This window comes from Bubalus bubalis, chromosome 11 (assembly GCF_019923935.1).
Source record: "Bubalus bubalis isolate 160015118507 breed Murrah chromosome 11, NDDB_SH_1, whole genome shotgun sequence".
In the NCBI taxonomy this organism is placed as follows: Eukaryota; Metazoa; Chordata; class Mammalia; order Artiodactyla; family Bovidae; genus Bubalus; species Bubalus bubalis.
In genome coordinates, this window is record NC_059167.1 from 87,311,778 (window position 1) to 87,332,312 (window position 20,535).

Here is a 20,535-nt window from a genome sequence, read left to right on the forward strand (position 1 = left end):
GGTTCTGGGTGTGGTGTCTGAGGCGCAGTAAGTTGGTTATGTGATCTGGAGTGGGTTGAAGGGTGCCTGACCCTGGAGGGGGCGAAGGCAGAGACGGGAAGGTCAATCAGAGCGGTGCTGGCAGCATTGACCAGCCTCCTCTCCCCACCCTGGGGGCAGCTGGTCCTCTGTCTTTCCAGCTCCCCTCCTAGGACCCGGGCAAGGATGCCCTGCTCCATGTGCCCTCAGCACCCTGCATGGGCTTGGCATAGGGAGCTCGCTGAGTCGGAGAGACTGAGTGTCAGATGGATCTGAACTGTCAGCCCCTCCAGGCTCTGAGCCTCAGTTTCCTCACCTAAAGCCAGGGCTGTGAGTAGCTGCTCAGGGTGCTGGCTGGGAGTCAGGAGACCTGGGTTCCAGGTCCGTCTGGGACGTAAGCCCCTGTGTGATCCTGGGCCCTCGGTGTGCCCTTCTCCAGGAGGGGCTTGTTTCCAGCCATGGCAGGGGCAGGGGGGATATTGACTCCAATGCCAAGACCTCTGGCCCTGAGGCTGGGGAGGGGCAGAGACATAAGGGTCACTGCGTGGGCTCCGGGCTGGCTGGACTGGCAGCCAGAGCAAGAGCTTAGTTCCTCTCTGTTCTAGAGGCTTAATCCCCTTCTCTCTGGTGAGCAGCCCCGGGCCAACCCCTCTCTCCCTGTGCTCCCAAGCCCCATGTTCTTTCTCTTTATACCCTCAACATGTACACGAGTCACATTCCGCTCCTGGGCACGCCCTTCCTCTCTGCTGAGCCACATTCCAGCACCAGCCCAGCTGGCTGGGGTTCCACGTCTTCCACAAAGCTGCTGTGACCCATCCAGCCCCTTCCCTGACCCCAGAGCATGTAGTGTCTCCACGCCACACAGGTGTAGGGGCTCCTGTTCAGATGGCTTGAGAAGCACAAGTCTCACTTCAAAGTTCAGCTGCTCACCCTGGTGTCCCAAGCCTTCCCTCTCTGCTCCTGGCCTCCGTTCACAGCCTCCCTTCCTGCCCAGTCACCGTCTCCATTTTGCTGTAGAAAGTAGCCAAACCTGATGGACTGTGCCCATCACAACTTCTTGCCCTCCTTTCTTATGCTGTGCCCTGCCCTTGATGTTGCTGCTCTCAGGAATCCTCTTGAGTTGACTCAGGGCTTTGACTTTTAGGAGTTGGTCAAGCCCATTCTACTTTGTTAGCTCTCTCTGCAACACTCCCTTTTACTAGACAACTGTGCCAGCTGACCTCCTCCCTACCCCCTAATTTATTAACCAGTGGGGACTATTTACTGTGAATCTTTTTCTTTGGATAATTCATTAGATGGACTATATTTATTCTCATGTATTCATTTATCTTTCTATTCAATTCAGCTACCTAGTCACCTTCCTCCTGTCCTCTTTCCTTCCTTCCATTCATCTATCTATCCATTATCCATCCATTCAGTGATCTATCCATCAGTGTGGTCATCCATCCAAAGATCCATTCATCTAGCCATCTGTTTGTCCATCCATTCATCCATCCATCCAGCCAACCATCCCATCAAATACCTACTAAGCATCTACTAGGTACTAGGCTCTGTGCTGGATGCTTGGGATTCAGAACCAAAAGGCCACGAGCTCTGTTCTTAGGAGCTCTCAGGCCAGTCTGGATAGACAGGAGACATGAGCACCAAAGTTTCTTCTAGTTCCAATATCCTGGGAGTCTATGACCTGCCCCCAGACTATGCCAGTGAGCACTAGAGAGACACTTGTGGTCTGATCTTCCCTCATCTGGGAACACCAGGGGCTGGAGCAGCCCCTCCTCGCCAGCTCAGCTGAGGCTCTGAAATCCCCTCTTGCTCCCAGGCTGGTGTGTTGACATTGCTGAAGGGCAATTGAGGAAAGGCCTGGGGCCCTTCTCCAGAAACACAGACACGGCTGCCAACATCTGACTCTGCTTCCACGTGTGCAAGTCAGCAGAGCCTGGGGAAAGGGCGACCAGAAAGCAGCTTCACATGTTGCGCTCCCTGGATTCTTTATCATCTCCCCTTTCCAAATTACCTGCCTCCTTTCTTCCCTCATCCCATCCCTCCAATCTGTTCTCTCTTCTCCTTCCCTCTGTCTCCCTGTTCCCTCCTCCTCACTTTCCTTCCCCTATTTCTTCTTTCTCCTCATTAAGTGGTGATTCAAATTCTGGGCCACCACTGTGGGTCCTTGGACAAGTCATGACAAACCTCAGCCTGGTGTCCATCCCTAAAACCATGGCTCACAGAGGAAAAAACTACCCAGCCTGAAGAACAGGGTCTCTTTTGCTCATGGCTCATCCATTTCTACCCCTTTCCCCTTCTTCCTTGCCCATATTCCTCTTCTGATCCTTCTCCTTTTGCTATCACAGATGAGTGCCAAATCACATATTTAATCTTTTTGTTCTGTTCTCACCTCCAAAGTCAACGCCCCCAAACGAAATCACGGTAAAGGCAGCAGACCTGCCATACAGTTCATGGACTGGCTCCCTGTCCTCTTCCTCACTCCCTGTCCCGGGGCTAGCTGAAGGGATGACTAAGAGGGCAGAAGAGGGGCAACGAAGGGAGAAGGAGCGAATTTAGGGAGGAAGCAGGGAGGCGTCCCCATGTGCCCACCCTCCCCAGGAACACCCCTCCTGCTCACCGACGTGTCCTCTGAGCACGAGGCAATGATGTTGTCGATGAAGGGGTTCCACTTGATGTCCAGCACATTGCCCTGGTGACCGCAGACCTTGGGGTAGTTGGGTTCGATCCTGCCCGTCTGCCAAGGAGAGAGAGAGAGAAAGAGAAGAGAGAAGGGCATTAGTTTGATGGCCCTGGGATGACCTGAAAGAAGAGCCAGAAGGTCCTAGAGGGTCCACTAATGTTTTTGGATCCCTGCTTCTGGCTGGGCCATACTGCTCTGTGGCTGCATCCTCCCAACACTGAATGGTGGTGGGAGGGTCCCAGAGCAGGGTGGGTGGAGCCATGCTGGTCCACACGACATCTGAGTGCAACTTAGAGAAAGGTGTCCCTTCCTCAAGTAAAAACATCTAAAGTTAAAATGTAACCATCCACCTGAACCACCAAAGCCTGGTGGGCAGCAGCCCTGGCAGTTCGTGGGCCATATGTCTGTACTTCTGCCCCATCTCTATGGGGAGCTGACCCGGACAGGTTTGGATCAAGAGGCGGCTCTTTCCTGCTCTCCAGGAATCAGCGGAGGGGTCTGAATCTCCGGGCATACGCGCTCATGTTAATCTGCCTGGGATGTGAACGGTGCTGTTCCCAGATGCGGCACATGCTTGTTCAGTGTGGACCTTAGACACCTGTGCTCGGCGCCCTGTGGCTGAAAGCACCATCTCTGGAACCACACAGGCCTGTGTTTGAATCACAGCTCTGCCGCTTTTGAGCTCAGAGGCCTTAGAAAGTCAACGAACTTCTGTGGGCCTCGGTTTCCGCATTTCCTTTCTTTCTTTCTTTCACTGCTTCAGCAACTTTATTTTCAGACACGTGGATATAAAATCAGCTGGAAAGCTTGAGAGTGCAGCTGTCAAGAGAGGTTCCTCATTAGTATTGCTGTGCAGACTAAATGAGCCGATGTGCTTAACAGAGTACTTAGTGTGGAGATTATCATCATAGTGAATGCCCCATACCCGATACTAGTTATTATCATACAGCTGAGATGACACCTCCTCCAGGAAGTCTTCCTTCAACAGATCAAGCACTCCTCCTCTGTGAGCTCACTGTATTCTGTGCTTCCCTCTGTTATAGGCACCATCACAAAGAATTGCAGTCTGCTTCTGTCTGTTTATGAGCAACTGAGGACTGCCTTGTCTCTGAATCGCCAGCAACTCACAAGTCTGGCAAACAGTAGGTGCTCAGTACATGACCTGAAAGACATCCTGCAGTGGAGATGTAGTCCACAAAAGATGGAGCAAGGGGAGTCGGGGTGAAGGGTAGTTTCCATGCCTACTGGCTGCAAAGGTGGCCGGGAAGAGAGGAGAAATGGGAGACAGAGGCTGCGTCTCCATTCCCCAGGTTGTTTAACATGAGATTTTTGGTGTGTGGAGGAAACAGGAAGGGTTTTCCCAGTCACTGCCCATCAGCTAACAGTGGTTAGATGATCAGAGGCACCTGAGGCAGGCCAAACGTCACCCTCCTTTAAGTTCCTCAACTGAATAAGGAGAAAATCAACCCGTTTCAGGCAGGCCCCTGCTATACGTGCCAGTGTGATGGGGCAAGAGCTATTTCAGAGTGTGTGTCCTGCCGTAACCTCTTCCCCACCCACTTCTTGTCTGAATGTCTATCTCCAGGAGGTTGTCTGATTTTTTTTATGACACAGAAATGGCAGTGGTATGGAGGGTGAGGGATGAGGCAGAGAAAGAGAGAGGAAAAAGGCCTCAGAGATTGTACTTGGGAGAACTTCACTGACACTGTATCCTGGGGCAAATTAGAGAATTAAGGAAAAGGATTTGGGGAATACGGCTCTCAGTTAAGAATGGGATCCCCTTTTGCATCCTATGAGGGACGCAATATGAATTGGAATACCCTTTTCAATTACCTTTAGGCTGTTGGACTATGTTTCTTTAATTGAGACTCTGAGCAGTGACTGAACCACACATGGCCCTAGGATTTACTAGGGTTACAAAATAGCTTCTTTAACTCTCACAAAACCCTGGGAGTTAGGCATGAGGAAATTAATGCCCAGAAATGTTAAGCAACTTGCCCAAGGTCACCCAGCTGAAAGCTAAGCTAGGATTCCCACACAGGGGTGACCCTCAAAGCCGAGCTGAACCCCACTGCTTATTGCTGGCCAGCTCCCCTCCTCCAGTTCTGATGGCCAGGGGCTGACAGGCCCTGCATCAGCTGTTTGCACAGCTCACGTGCTCCCTGCCAGAGCCTTCTCTCCTTACATCTGATCCTGAAGGCTGCCCTGAGTGGTCCCTGAGTAAAGCTGTCTGCATTCAGCTTTCGGTACCCAGGCAGATCTCAGGGGCACTGAATCAGTCAGTTAGTAGGTAGCCAGCAGCTAGCAGCAGCTTCTGGTCAGCAGCCTGCAGGTGATGTCCTGGAGGGACAGGTGAAGCCACATCACTGGAATGTATTCAGAATGGGGAGAGGTCAAGTTTCTTCTACACTGGGTGTGTGTGCGGGGGGGGCGGGGGGGGGGTGGGCTTCCCAGGTGGTGCAGTAGTAAAGAACCGGCCTGCCAATGCAAAAGACGCTGGAGATGCGGGTTCGATCCCTGGGTCAGGAAGAGCCCCCATGGCAACCCACTCCAGTATTCTTGCCTGGGAAATCTCATGGACAGAGGAGCATGGTGGGTTATCAGTCCATGGGGTTGCAAAGAGTCAGACACAGCTGAGCGCGCACCCACGCACCATCCTGACAGAGCGCACCCTTCCAGGTGGACTTGCCTTTTCAAAATGAATGCCTTCCCCAAAGGGATGGTTAGCATTGATTTTCATGACTGAATCACATTGTTGTTCTTGTAAATGGTGACCTGCAGAATCTGCTCGGCTGTACACAGCGCCCTCAATGGGAGGGACCTCTTTTCAAACTGGCAGCTCTGACTTTCCCGTTTTATATAGTAGGCTTCACATAATTTTTTTGTTTGTTTTGGCTGTGCCATGCACCTTGTGGGATCTTAGTTCCCCAACCAGGGATCAAACTCTGGCCCACGGCAGTGAAACCACTGAATCCTAAACCACTGGACTGCCAGGGAATTCCCCAAATTTTGTTTGAAAGACAAGATTTATTGCTAAGAGGAAAAGTTTTGAAAACCACAGTTATATAGAGAAATCAAGCAAATTTTAAAATACAATTATTAACACCAGGAGAAGAACTGCATAAGAAAGCTTATACAATCATAGAGATAATGACTTATGGACAATATTTACATTGTGGTAATAATGTAAATCCTGAATGTTTATTTAAACATGAGTTGTGCTATAATATATTGGGCTGGCAGAGAAAGGAAAAATGTGTGTGCGTAGAGTTAAGACGGGAGACCAAGCTGCTGGAGAGCCAGATCCTCATCTTCCATAATAGGAAGTCAACAGACAATGTCTAAGATTTTAAAAAATCAAGACATTGAAGAGAAAGCATGGAATTAAGAAATACAAAGAGAAGTACAAAAAGAAACAGCTCAAAACATTGGAAGCAGCTAAGGAGTAGAAAATGAGGGGTGTAGCAAAGTAGGGTAAAGATCGAGGGGACAGGGCCTGGTGTACTAGAAAGCGTTTAACAACTGATTTTCCAGGAAAGAAAGGGCCTGGTTTGGAACATTTGCCAATTTCAGTGGCTAAATGCCCATCATTTCAAACTACCACGGTGCTATCACCAGAAGTAGAGTTAAAAGAGACTTAGGCGGCTTCCCTGGTGGGGACAGGAGATAAGAACCTACCTGCCAGTGAGGAGGACACAGGTCTGATCCCTGGTCCAGGAAGATTCCACTGGCCAAGGAGCAACTAAAGCCCAGGAGCCACAGCTACTGAGCCTGTGTGCTGCAATTACCAAAGCTGGTGTACTGCCGCTACTAAGCCTGTGCATCCAGAGCCCGTGCTCTGCAACAAGGGAAGCCGTTGCAGTGAGAAGCCCATGCACCGCATCTAGAAAGGAGCCCCCACTCGCCACAGCTAGAGAAAATCCGTGTGTAGCAACGAAGACCCAGCACAGCCAGGAAATAAATAAATTAAATAGGATGCATTTATTAGAAAAAAAGAGACAGTAGTAAAATAATTAGGAAGAAATAAATGTTTAATATTTAGTACTTCTATTTTTAACATAATTCATTTAAGTGAAAGTTGCATAACTTAAATTTTAATAATCGTGCATTATTAAATGGAAATAATGGAAAGTGGCAGGGAAAACTTCTAAAAGTTTAACAATAAGCAAAAATTAAACAAAAATTTAAACATGAGCTGGTGTAAGCCCACCCCAGCACAACCCTTGCCGTGTTATAGGCCTCAGTACTCTTAGACTTCATGACCCCTGTACAATTATTACTCTTAGAGACCTGACAAAGAACAAACAAATAAAATGCATGTATCAGGTGTTCTAAAGTAAGCTTGTTCTGAAATTTTTTCCTGAATTTGTAATAAGTGTGAACAATCCTCTCCCCAGACCCTTCAAATGCCTCTGTTTTCTGTTCTACTTTCTGGATGGGGGTGTGGCTAGAGACCAAATGCAGATCTGGTTCTTCACGGCAACTCAACACCGCCTTCTCATTCTTGTGCTCATGGCAACACTAATAGCTATTATTAATACAGCAATATAATCAAACATATTAATTTACAGATATCATCACATTTAATCCTCATGGCAACCCCAGCTTGTATCTGAGAAAACAGTTGTGTAAAGAGCTTCTCCCAGGTGGCGCTAGTGGTAAAGAACCCGCTTGCCAACGCAGGGGATGTAAGGACGCGGGTTTGATCCCTGGGTCAGGAAGATTCCCTGGAGGACGACACGGCAACCCACTCCAGTATTCTTGCCAGCATGTCCCATGGGCAGAGGAGCCTGGTGGGCTACAGTCCACAGGGTTGAACAGAGTTGGACGCAACTAAAGCGACTTAGCACAGCACAAAGAGCTTCTAAGGAGTGAAGTCAAACTTTCTCACTGTTTCATAACTTTAGAATCACTGTTGAGATCGTCAGCTCACAGAATTGTTCCAGCAGGAGAGTTCCCCGGGGTCCTGGGGTCTAACCTGCCATTTGAACCTCAAAGGGAGCTTGAGCCTCAACAGAGCTGGGACAGAAATCTTGCTGCATGGGGTGGGGAGTGGGTGCCTGTTACACGATGTCTGTAATCATTGGGGAGATCTTTCAGGCCGTTAGGGCAGGCCTTGTCCTGGCCACCTTGAAGGACAAATCCAGTCCCCTTCGCTGGGACAGACGTTCGATGTCAGATGGCAGCTGTCATGCACCCTGAGTCTTCTCAAGGAGGAGCTCAGAGCTGGAGATCGGGCTGCAGCTCAAATATACCTGAGCTGCCAAAAGACAGAGCTGGGAGGGGCTGGGACATGGCCTGTACAGGGTGCAGGGGAGTGCCAAGCAGGGCAAATTTCCCACAGATCCATTTGACAGGGTCTTGGGCTTCCCTGGTGGCTCAGACGATAAAGAATCAGCCTGCAATGCAGGCTACCTGGCTTCGACCTTTGGCCTGGGAAGATCCGCTGGAGGAGGGCATGGCAACTCACTCCAGTATTCTTGCCTAGAGAATCCCCATGAACAGAGGAGCCTGGTGAGCTACAGTCCATGGGGTCGCAAAGAGTCGGACATGACTGAGTGACTAAGCACAGCACAGCACAAAGATTTTTGTTTTTATTTGTATTATGTATTTTTTATATTTTGGCTGTGCCACTCAGCTTGTGGGACCTCAGTTTCCAGACCAGGGATCGAATCTGGGCCATGGCAGTGAAAACACTGCATCCTAACTACGAGGTCACCAGGAAACTCCCTCAAAGACATTTAAAAGTTTCTTGGCCTTTGATCAATAACTCCACTTTGGGAATGCATCCCAGAGAAATGAACAGGGAAGCATACTAAGACATTCACTGCCTGGTTATTTATGAGAAGGAACAAAAATAAAAGCTCAACAATGGCACATTGCGGAAATGAATTTTAGGATGCCAATATAATGGAATATTATGACGTCACTTAAAATCATATTTTCAAAAAATATTTAATGACATGGGAATTGCTCAAGGGCTAATGGTAAGTGAAACAGTCAGAATCAAGTTTATACCTAAAATGATCCCTAGCTATTAAAAAAAAACCACAGTCTGTAAGAAAACGCATCAAAAGGTTAATAGCAACAATCTCTTGTTAGGTGGATATTAGTGTTTCTCATTTTTCTGCGATGAACATTTATAATTTCTAATAAAAATATAAATGTCATTTAAAACACACACACACTCACAATAGTGTTTTGTTTCTGGTACCCCGGGTGGGAGATGATCACCATAGATTTGATTGAAAACTATCCCTCTCCGGTCTCGGTTAAGCAGGTCTTAAGAAAATGAGATGCAGGCTCATACTGACCAGATTTACATGTTTCAGAAGCTTTGGTGGAACATAGATATGGTTTGCTCATACAGGTTTCTTTACTTACTTGTTGCCACACAGATAGTTTAGGGGAAAATAAGATCCTTGAAATTGAATAAAATTATATAGCTAATTGAAAATATGTTTCAGCGTGTGTGTGTGTGTGCGTTGCATGTGTGCAGGCAGGCCAGGCTCTCCCTTGGAGAGGCTGGAGGGTGTGGCTCACCCAGCAGATTGCCAGGGGAACGGCGGGTGCCCTGGGCCCCAGTCCAGGCTTTATTTGAACCCAGTGAACTGACTGAGATATTTTCAAAACAACCTGCATTGCAGCTTCAGCTTCCTAGAATTTCCCATGGTTGCAAAGCTGAATTTTGCACACAGAAGCAAAATGGTTTCTTACCTGGGGAATCAGCTTAGTGAGGCAGAAAGAAAAGAGTGAGCAGGAGGCAGGGTTTCTAGGCCCAGTCTCAGGCCACCTCATCAACCGAATGACCTTAAATGTGCCCCTTGGCTTCTCTGGGCTTCCCAGATTCCTGGACCCCGGGCAAGTCCCTTCCTGCTTCTTCCTGGCTGCCCATTTTACTGTATGAAGCCAGGCACACCCGCAACCAGAGGGCCCAGCTTCTGGCACACCAGGACAGAAGGCATGGATGAACATCAAGTCACGGGGATGGCATCACTAGAGGTAACAATGAAAAAGACAAGGATGGTGATGAAGACCGTTTGACAAATGCTTACAAAGTGCCTTGTGCTCAGCAATTTGCATACATTATTTTATTTAAGTCTTGTTACAAAGTTTTAGTAACTTCAGCAAGGACCTACTGTATAGCACAGGGGACTCTGCTCAATATTCTGTAATAATGTAAATGGGAAAAGAATTTGAAAAATAATAGATGCATGTATACATATCACTGAATCACTTTGCTGTATACCTGAAACTACCACCACATTGTTAACCAACTATGCTCCAATATAAATTAAAAAAAATTAAATTTATTAAATCCTACAATTCCCCTATAACAATCCATTTTATGGATGAGAAAACCACACTCTGGTCAATGATTTGTAGAAGGTGATGCCACTGGGCAATGAGAAGCTGCAATTTGCTCTGGGTGCTGTCTGGCTCTGAGGCACCTCAGCTACACTACCCTCCTATTTCAGAATGTAGGCGAGGGCCTTCCCAGTAGTCCAGGGGTTAAGGATCTGCCTGCCAATGCAGGGAACATGGGTTCGATCCCTGGTCCGGGAAGACCCCGCATGCCACGGGTCAACTACGCCCATGTGCCACAAATACTGAGCCCATGCTCTCAAGCTGTGCTCTAGAGCCTGTGCTCTGCAACAAGAGAAGCCACCACAATGAGAAACCCGTGTACTGCAATGAAGAGCAGTTCCTGCTCGCTGCAACTAGAGAAAGCTGGCACACAGCCACGAAGACCCAGCGCAGCCAAAGATAAATAAATAATTTTTTAAAACCATGTAGGTGAGACACTTGATAAATAAGTGGTGGTGGTTGTTCAGTCGCTCAGTCCTGTCCAACTCTTTGCAACCCCATAGACTGCAGCACACCAGGCTTCCCTGTCCTTCACCATCTCCCAGAGCTTGCTCAAACTCATGTCCACTGAGTAGGTGCAGCCATCCAATCATCTCATCTTCTGTCACCCCCTTTTCCTCTTGCCTTCAATCTTTCCCAGCATCAGGGTCTTTTCTAATGAGTCGGCTCATCGCATCAGGTGACCAAAGTATTGGAGCTTCAGCATCAGTCCTTCCAATGAATGTTCAGGGTTGATTTCCTTTAGGATGGACTGGTTTGATATCTTTGTGGCCTGAGAGACTCTCAAGAGTCTTCTCCGGGACCACAATTCAAAAGCATCAATTCTTTGGCACTCAGTCTTCTTCATGCTCCAACTCTCATATCCGTAAATTAGGGGGGAAAGTCATAAATCAGAAGTAGGCCTTCAGAATTTTTAATAAGGTTATCAGAAGGGACGACTGGCAACTCAGTTGTGAAAACCCTTATGCCTGCTCCTGAAGACCCTCCCTTCCCCAACTCTGTCTTTCCTCTCACCCTGCTGCTGCTGCTGCTGCTAAGTCGCTACAGTCATGTCCGACTCTGTGCGACCCCATAGACGGCAGCCCACCAGGCTCCCCCGTCCCTGGGATTCTCCAGGCAAGAACACTGGAGCGGGTTGCCATTTCCTTCTCCAATGCATGAAGGTGAAAAGTGAAAGTGAAGCTGCTCAGTCCTGTCCGACTCTGAGCGACCCCATGGACTGCAGCCTACCAGGCTCCTCCGTCCATGAGGTTTTCCAGGCAAGAGTACTTGAGTGGGGTGCCATCACCTTCTCCGCTTAGTGGTTCTCAAACTTTGCTTTTGTTTTAGAATCACATGGGAACTTTTAAAAATTCCAGTGCCCAGGTGGGCATCCCGTATCAATTTAATCCCAGGGTCTGGGAAGGGGGAGCCAGGCATCAGTGTATTTTAAAGATTTCCATCCGATTCCCTTGGGCATTGAGGTTTGGGAGCCACTACCCTAAAGGCTCCATATTCTGCTGGGCCCTCAGGGAAGTACCTGCAAAGCTGATTCCTTCTGGTGCAGGAGCAGAGACTGTTGGTGTTGCTAGATGTGGATGCCAGGGGTGAGAAGTCAAAAAACAGCATTGCATGTTTAGTGCAGGTCCAGATAAAGCAAATAGGAAGAAAAATGGTCACATCAGGTGATGTGTGCTTTAAAAGAAGCCCCAGGGCAATAGATAACCCTGAGCCAGGAGATGGGTGAGCTCACAGTGGAACCCCAAGCTTCTGCATGAGAGATGTTTTGGGGTCTCCACCCTTCTGCCTCTGTCATCACTCTCCCTCTTCCCCGTGCTGCCTCAGGTGTCCCGGACTATCCGAGTAGGCTGCCTACCACGGTCTTCTCTTCTCTGGATGGACGTGGACATTAAGTGAGAGAGTTATTATAAACTAGGCAATGTAGTCCTTCTCTCTAGAGCTCTGGGCCGAGTCAGGCCCCCTGTGTCCAAGCCTCCTGGGTGTGAAGGAGGCCTTGGCCTCCAGCTCTCAGCCTTGACACTTCACAAAGCACTTGCACCTCATTATCTAATTATTAATGCCCAGGGAAGGGGTGACCCAAGGGAACTTGCTCCTGGTCATCCTCACCTGGCAGTGACACCAGAACAAGTCTGTGCAGCCTCAGAGCTCCGGGTGCCACCATAGCCTTCTCAGCAGGGCCTAAGATTGTGTGTCCTTCGTGCAAAGCAGGGGTCCCCGATGCCCAGTATCTAAGGCCCGCTGAGCTGAGGTGGGGCTCATGAAATAATAATAATAGAAATTAAGTGCACAGTAAGTGTAGCGTGCTCGAACCACCCCCAAACTGCTCCCCTCCGCCCTGGTCTGTGGAAAACCTGTCTTTCATGAAACTGGCCCTGGTCCCCAAAAGGTTGGGGACTGCCGGTCCAACGTGTGGGTACCACCACCCCAGGGTGTGCCCCATCTGCCGGCGGCTGTGCCCAAAACACGAGCACACACAGGCACGCACGCACGCTCACACATTTACACATGCCCCCTCCCCCCATATAAACTACGCTCCACACCACTTCTTCCCAGGCCTCCGACTGCACTCCTTCCCTCCCTCCATCCCAATCAGAACTTCCTGGGCTCACGTCCCACACTTCAGGGCCCTGCAGTCTTCAGCCCGTTAATCTGAAATAATATGTATAATAAACAAGAGCCTGCTAAGGAGGACACTGGAGGGTAATGGGTCAGTCCATTTCTCCTTGTGGGCCATCGACATGCATGTTCACAGCAACTTTTTAGAGAAGGCCATTTAGCCCAGAGGTGGTCTCTCCTGGGTGTCTGGACCCCTGGGCAGTCTTCTGGGAGCTCTATTTTGGGTGGAGGGCTTTGTTCATGCTAGAGCTCACAGGACTGTCCTCGGATTTCTGAAGTGGGTCCACTGATTAGCCCCCTTGTCTCTAGTGTCTGCCCTCTGCAGTTCTCTCTGATCCAGCTTACATACAGTTGTCTAATTTTTCCAGAGTACAGATTTGCTGCAGTAACTTTCCCACTCTGAAATTTTCAATGGCTCCCTACTCTCCACACTATCTTGACTTTCAAAGGCAAATTCCTTATGAGACATCAGAACTGCTGTGGTCCCAGCCTGACCCTGCCTTGATACAATCGCCCACCCTGCTGCTCATGCCACACGCGTGACTCTCCATACCCCCGACCTCCAATGCTCCCGCCGCCCGATAACCTTTGGTTCCTGGCTCAGCCCTGCCTCCAGGCTGTGAGCACCCCGAGGCCGGTGACCTTGGCCCCCCACCTTCAGAGCCTCATTTAGTGCCCTGCTCATTACAAGCACTTGAGCTGGGCTAATGACTATCAGCCTGCTTCCCACCTCTGAATCTTTGCTCACGCCTCAGCCCGGACGCCCTTTCCCATCCTCAGCACCCAGAAAACACCGTCCAGGGAGCAGACATATCTCTTGACCTTTCCCATGCTGGGAGATAATTCTGGATCCTGCTCTTCTGACCTTGAGAAATTCTAGGCCTGGGGCTGAGCTTCGGGGTAGATTCACAGTCATAGGGCAGAGTGTGTAACAAAGGCTGTGATGCTCTGAAGGCCGTCGCCCTGTCAGACAAAAGTTCATGGAGAGACCTCAGGAAGCCTCCTAACTTCATGACTTCCTGTTTTGATTTTTTCCCTCGGTCTTTTATCTTTGTGTTTCTCAAGCTGGAAAGGGTTTGCTGGTTTTTCCAGTTAAAATCCCTAGCGTGCATGTATGCTTATGTTCTGGGGGGAAAATGGTGGAAGCAGGTCCCCTGGGGGGTGGGTGGGTAGAGTGTTGGTTTAGGGAAGAGCTGTAAGGAATTCTCTTTTTCCTGGTGCGTGTTTGAGCACTGGGAGATGAACACGGTTTTCCCAGGCTCCAGCAGGAAGAGGCAATAAGGCCACCTTTGTCCCCGGTCTGGGGCTGTGTCATGCGGCAGACCCCAGGGGAAGAGATAAGAGACTCCTTGAGGCTGAAATGGGAAAAAAACTGAGTAACAATGGGTGTGTAAGTGAGTGTGAGTGTGTGTGTGTTGGGGAGAGGGATGCCTGGGAACTCAGAGTTCACACTAGCCCCTGCAGTTTCCTGATTCCTTGCCCCTTTTTATTAAGATAAAACCCCATGCTAAAACATAAAGAAAATAAGAAAACTCCAAACTTACTGTGCCTGAAGAGTCTACACAGAGCGTGGTTTTTGAGGGGCGGTCGTGGGGGTGTGGGTTTTTGGCCCTGGGTGTTCACAGTCTCCTGGGGAGACAGACAAAGAGCTGGACAAGCCCACAAGGGTGGGCTGTGCTTCGGTGGGGGAAATGCCGGGGCTCTGGGAGTGCAGGAGGCAGGGCAAGTAGTTGAGGCTCTGAAATCCAGAAAGGCTTCCCAGAGGAAGCCCGAAAGATTGATAGCACACAGCAAGGACGGCATGGGGGATGCTTACGACACAGGACCAGTCCCTGCCAGATAAGTGGAGAGAAAGACCGGAGAAGGGCCAGTTCAGATGGTTTAGGAACTCGCTGGCCTCATGAAGGGGTGTGGGCTTCACCCCGTGGGCCTTAAGTCTAATGGGGCTGGGGACCACAGAGAGCAGAGTCCCTCACACCCCAGTCCTCCCTTCATGCCCCAGTGTCCCACTGTGGGGAAGAAGGGGAGTGAGCCAAAATCTGTGCCTACTGGAAATGTAAAAGAATTGGCAAAAAATACAAAACAGCATCCTTGCAAATTGTGGTGGAAACCTTAGTTTCGTTTGTTTTACAATGGGCAGAAAAGCAGATCTCTGGTGGTGTCAGAAAAGCAAGAGAAAAGGAGAGTGCTTGCACCATCTCGAGGCTGTCCACACCAGCCCTGCCCTTCCTCCCTGTCACAGAGCCAAGAGGACAAAAATCCCTCTTTCCATTTGCCGTCTGGCCCAGGGAGAAAGGACAGAAAGGTGGACCCTCCTGCCTGAAGCTCTTCCTGCAACCTCCCCACACACCTATTTCTCCTGCAGAGTGAGAGGAAACTCATCAGGGGCCATTATTTTGGGCCAGTCCACCCAGGGTTTGGTGAGCATCGCCACAGCTCTGTTCCAGTGGACAGGGCAGCAGCCTGGAGTCAGGGCTCCGGCAGATACTGTTAATTGCTTCCTGTGTCCCTCCTGAGTCCTGCCATCCTTGGAGATCTGAGCCGGACATGGATGAGATGAAGTCTGAATGTCCGCCTGGGGCCACGTGAACCCCTAGAGCTCTGACAGCTGTCTGCTAAGCCTCTGAGACCCCTGGGTACTCTCTGCATTCACAGGAGATTCCCAGAGGCCTCGGGTAAGTTAATCCTCACAAATACCTTCACATCCGCCCCTTCCTCTCCAGGCCCACCCTGCCTCCCACCTCCAGGCACTCCATACTCTCCCAGCCACTTTCCTTCATGCCTGCCTTTTCCCAAACCGCACTGTGACATCGGCATTCTATTAATATAATGATTTGCACTGTGCGGCTCCTCCAGAACTTTCCACAGTTGTAACCATTTGTATGAATTTGGCAGTTTTGCAACCAAGCTTCCCTCCTGATCTGGGGGACTCTCCTGCTGTGGGCTGCAGTGATGAGACGCAGTGCCTCACCTTCCATGTGAGAGCTGAAACGGGGCTCCTCCGACCTGGGGTCCCCCGCTAGCCAAGCAGGGACATGTAGCTGGGCTTGGCCAATCAGACCTTCTGCCCAGGATGGCCAAGCTCTGATTTATCTTGGTGCTCACTTGTGTTCCAGTTCGATTTGCCAGCACCCAGCCCCTTGGATCTATGAAGGCCCCCAACCCCCTTTTGCTCAGAAAGATCAAAGGCGACTTTTATGGCCAGCCAGGGATCCTGACTGAGTCAGCGCCCTTGTCCCTACCTTAATTAGACCCAGCTCATCTGCTTGGCCCTTGAGGGACTCACAAACCCTGTTCCACACCCTCCACCAACTTACCAACCAGTTTCTTCAATGCTCCTGGGGGTCATACTTCTCAATTTTAAATATTGTATCTCAGGTCTTTATAAAATACTGCAATCTCCCTACATCCCAATATTTTGATGACTGCATTTTTTTTTCTCAGACTGCTTCTCACATCTAGAAGAAACACAGAACTTCTCTGCCAGGTCATGTGTGTCCTAACCCTTGAGTTGGGAAAATACGGTCCCCAAACAGGGTGCTCCTCACCAGCCCATGACAGCCTCACTCCCCCTCCCCACCTTCCTCATGACACACGCCCTTCCCAGGCTGGGCCTCTGGGCCTATGCAAGCCTTAGCCATCCTTCCCCTGAGCTTTCACAGTTCTCCCCATAACTCACCACTTGAGACAATACTGGTGATCATTGAGGGCCTTCGACATGTCAGGCCTGAAACCAAATGTTATTTCAATTACTTACCAAGATAACTATATAAAGTACATATCATTGTGTCCATTTTACAGAGGAAGAAACTGAAGCTCAGTGAAATTAATTAACACAGTGTAAGGCCAGGACTCAAGCCTCAGTCTGTGTGACTTTTGAATTAGAATGTAATCTACCTGAGCGGTAGTGCTTGGTCTAGTTCTCTGCTTTAAATCCAGTGTCTGGAATTGTGCCTGACTGATGGTAGGCTCTCAGTAAATTTTCGTTGAATGAATTAATGATGCCATAAACTTTGGGCCTCATCGGGTCCCCTGTACAGTTGCATGGGTTGTGCACTGCACAACTCAAGGGAATCCAATTCACATGGTGTGGAGCCTCCTGTGGTGCTCTGGGCGTAGCCACGATGCTGCCCTGCTTCTTCACTTAGGACTGCCTTGTGTTTGCTCTGTTTCATGGTTGTTGGTTGCCTCTCCCAAGAGATTATCAGTACCGTCATCTTAAATGAGATAATCATGGAGGTTTCTCAACAGAGTGTGGGACAAAAGTGAAACCTAAGACAGAAGAGTGAAACCTAAGACATGCTTCTTATGCCCTCTGGCTACAAATACAAGGTCAGGTCTGTATTCAAGACGAACAACTCCCCAGCCCCATGCTGCCAGCTGCACCAATGCTGCTTCCGTCAGAGCGGGAGTGGCATCCACATTCCCCCAGGCTGGACCACTCCTCTGCCTTATCTGCTGAGTGAACCCACCACCCACCAAGAGCATGCCGACTGTGCAGAGGGAGGCCCAATGCCTACCATCTCCCCTGCTTAGGCACCACCAAGGCTCAGCCCTGGGCTGCCACTGGCCCCTGGAAGCTGTGGAATGCATGGGCAGAGCTGCAGACCTCTGGCTCAGACCCTCAGCCTTGCTCCATCAGGGACATCTAAGAGACCAGAGAAAGGGATGCACCACCTCCAAGGCAATGGCCCTGGGACCTCAATGGCCTTGAAAACTCCCTTTAAATAGTGAGTGAGCAGCCCAATCCTTAGATGCCCCTCCCTCCCCAAGCCTTCTCCTGGCTGAATCTGTGCGGGCTGGTGATCCTCAGGGCTTGGGGCTGGGCTGGTGGGAGAAGGAGCCTATTGCAGCACTTTAAGCTCGGAGGCTCTGGGTCCAGTTGTGACTCTGCTCTCACTGATGGTGACTGAGCAAGTTCCTTCCTCCTGGGCTTCAGTTTCCTCGTGACAATAAATGCATGCTCACGCAGCACAGTGCCTGGCACTAAGTAAGCACTCAGTCAATATCAGTTATCATTATCATCTCCAAGATGAGGGTTTGCATCCCCCTTCTACCCCTGTGCTCTGCACAGCAACCCCTCCCCGGACACTCCCTCCGCTGGCCTGTGCTCTATCTCATGGCTCCATCCCCCTACCCATCCACGAGCTCTCCAGGGCTGGGCGTGTGTCTAACCCATCCTCATACCCCAGACCTAGCACAGCCCCACCCAGCACGCATGCCCAGAAGTGACTGGTGAACAGAACTGAAACCGCAGGGTCCTTCCAGCTCTGTCTATGGTTTTAAGCTGAACCTCCACCCATACGCTCATCAAACACAGACAAGGACCCTCCCTGGGTTTGCCACTGGCCACCTAGAGATGGAATCCCTTCTCTGAATGTCAGCTCCATGACGTGTGTTTTTCTCACTGCTGTAACCACAACACCAAGCAGTGCCAGGCACATAGTAGACCCTACTGATAAATATTTATTGAATGAATGCAACAGGGAGAAGCAGGTGACGTTTCCAGGAAGGTGCACACCCTCTCTCAAGCACCTAGAGGGCCAGGGCAGGGCTTTGCTCTTCTGCTCCTATGTCAAGCTGAGTTGGGCTGTCAGAGGGGCAGGGAGGGGAACACACCCCCTGTTTACGCCTGCCGTCTGGCCTCTATCCAGATCCATCATCTTTCCAGTGACTTGGGGCTACTCTAATTCTCCAAAGATAAATGGGACAGGAGGCCCGGCCTGGGTTGAGTACTGGGGGATGCAGCCATGAAAGCCTGGGGCTAGGTGAGTGGTGCTTGTGTGTCTGGAGGCTCCACATAGGAGGCGGTGTGGGCCGCTCCTCTGAGCCTGGCCCTGGCTGCCCCACCTGCCAATCCCTGGCACACTCAGGTTGTCCAGTGGCCCCATGGCCACGTTCTGGGGGCTCTGTGTCGGGGAGGGCAGAGAGGGCTTCCATCAGTGTAGAAATTTGGGCTTCCTGATCCTTCAGAACCCACACTCTATGCTGTGGAGCCCTCGGCCATGCCTGACTTGATGGTCTCCCCAGACAGGGTGGCGAGGGGTTAACCCATGAGCAGCGGCATGGGTGCCGAGCATCTCCTGGGGGTGGGGGGGTGTCAAGTGCATGACCGGCTTCAGGAAGGGATAGTGGCACTCGGAGTGCAAAGTGGAGGCTCTTGTCAGTTTCCAAAGGCCGAGCTCAGTCTCCCTGGGCAAGCCTTTGGGCCCCACTGGGCCCCAGGAGGCAAGAGTTTTCATGGAGCCTGATCTCTGCTTGGGAGGGGAAGGAAGCCCCTGGTCCGGTCCAGCCTCATGTCTAGTTGCAAAGACCCTGTGGCCAGTGGAGTCAGAGGACCAGGGTCTGTTTTTGACGTGATGGTAGAGGAGACCATGGAGGCAAGAGGCAGGCCCAAGAGGAGGGGAGGGGAAACGTCACCCTCTGACCCCTCAGTCCCAACAGCTGAAGACAATGACCTTCAGCTAGTTAAAGGCCAAGGTGGGCCAGGAGGAAGAAAAAGAGGTTCCACTTGAATTCAGGGTCCTCCCTTGGAGCGTCTACCTAGGTCACAAGGACTCCCTTACCAAGACTTTTACCCATAGATGTTGAGGCTCAAAGCTATGTTAATTCCTAACACACGCTCACACACACACATACAAAGCTGATTGGACCAGAATGAACATCTATTGAAAATTCAAGTTTAGCCAATCAGATTCTCCGATCTGTCCCTCCCCTCCTCCCCCTCCCCCACCTTCCCAATACACATGTACATTCAGCTGATTGGATGACGATGAACATCTAATTCAAGTGTTGAGCCAATCAGATTCCCTAATCACCCTATTTAAAGTTATAACCCCCTCCTTCCTCCCACACCTCTGTCATCTTCCCTAATTGATTTCACTTCCTAGCATTAGTTCCATATTTACTTGTCCGTCTTCCCTACTAGAACATAGGTTCCACAAAGGCCAGAATTCTGTCTGTTTTATTCTCTGCTGGGTCCTCACTGCTTCCAGCAGTGCCTGGTACATAGTAGGGGCCAGCAAAAACTGGCTGAGTAAGTGAATTCTTCCCAGGAAATATAATAATGGCTTACATTTATAGAACACCTACTGTGTATTCGTGCTTTCTAAGCACCCTAAATATGTATTAACACGTTATAATCTCCATTTTACAGATGACTTGCCTAAGGTCGCACAGGGAAAGCTATCTCACAAGAGCTGTGTATCTGTGTGTGTGTATTCCTCTATTGATGACCTCGGTTTTATCATTTACAAACATGTTTATTAACATCTTACTTGAGTCTCACCACTCCCCTGCAGGAGGCATTATTAGTTGTAGAAAGGAGAGCACAAAGGCTCAGAAAGGTTAACTGACTTGCTCAAAAAAGTGAAACATTTTTTTCACCAAAAAAGTGCCAGAGCTGAAACCACAACCTAGGATTATACACCCTCCCCCCAAGTCCCCAGGTCTTTCCAGACATGAAGACAGCCTGCCTGCATCTAGAAGATGCTGCTCCAGCCTCAGAAGCTTATGCTTTCCCTGGGAAGATGAGTTAGAGGAAGGGACAGATCTGTAGGCCCAGGGAGAGGTGGAACTCGTCGAGGATGGGGAATTGGCACAAGCTCGTTTCCCTTCAGTTACTGAGAAATCCTCACAGAGGACTGACGGCAAAGCAAAAGGCAGACGCTGGAAGGGGAACTCCAGAGCAGACTGAAGGGGGACACAAACACTCCAGTTCACACTGGACCAGAGGTATGCTCAGCATCATGGCTGCCTTCATCAGATTACCTTCTGCTCTAGTTCCCAATTATAGTATGGCTCACGGAGCTGAGGACAATACTGTACTTCCAGCCTGTGGTCTGACCAGT

The 20,535-nt window shown here is 50.1% G+C and overlaps 1 protein-coding gene across 3 annotated transcripts in view; it reads right to left on the bottom strand.

The window, feature by feature from the left end:
* The window catches only part of CORO2B (coronin 2B), a 147,129-nt gene that overhangs the window by 24,456 nt on the left and 102,138 nt on the right, over positions 1-20,535 (bottom strand). For all 3 annotated transcript variants that reach the window (XM_044925383.2, XM_006054778.4, XM_044925384.2), the window contains exon 3: positions 2,639-2,755. In XM_044925383.2, the coding sequence (XP_044781318.1) occupies positions 2,639-2,755 (117 nt within the window). The remainder of the gene's footprint in view (positions 1-2,638; positions 2,756-20,535) is intronic.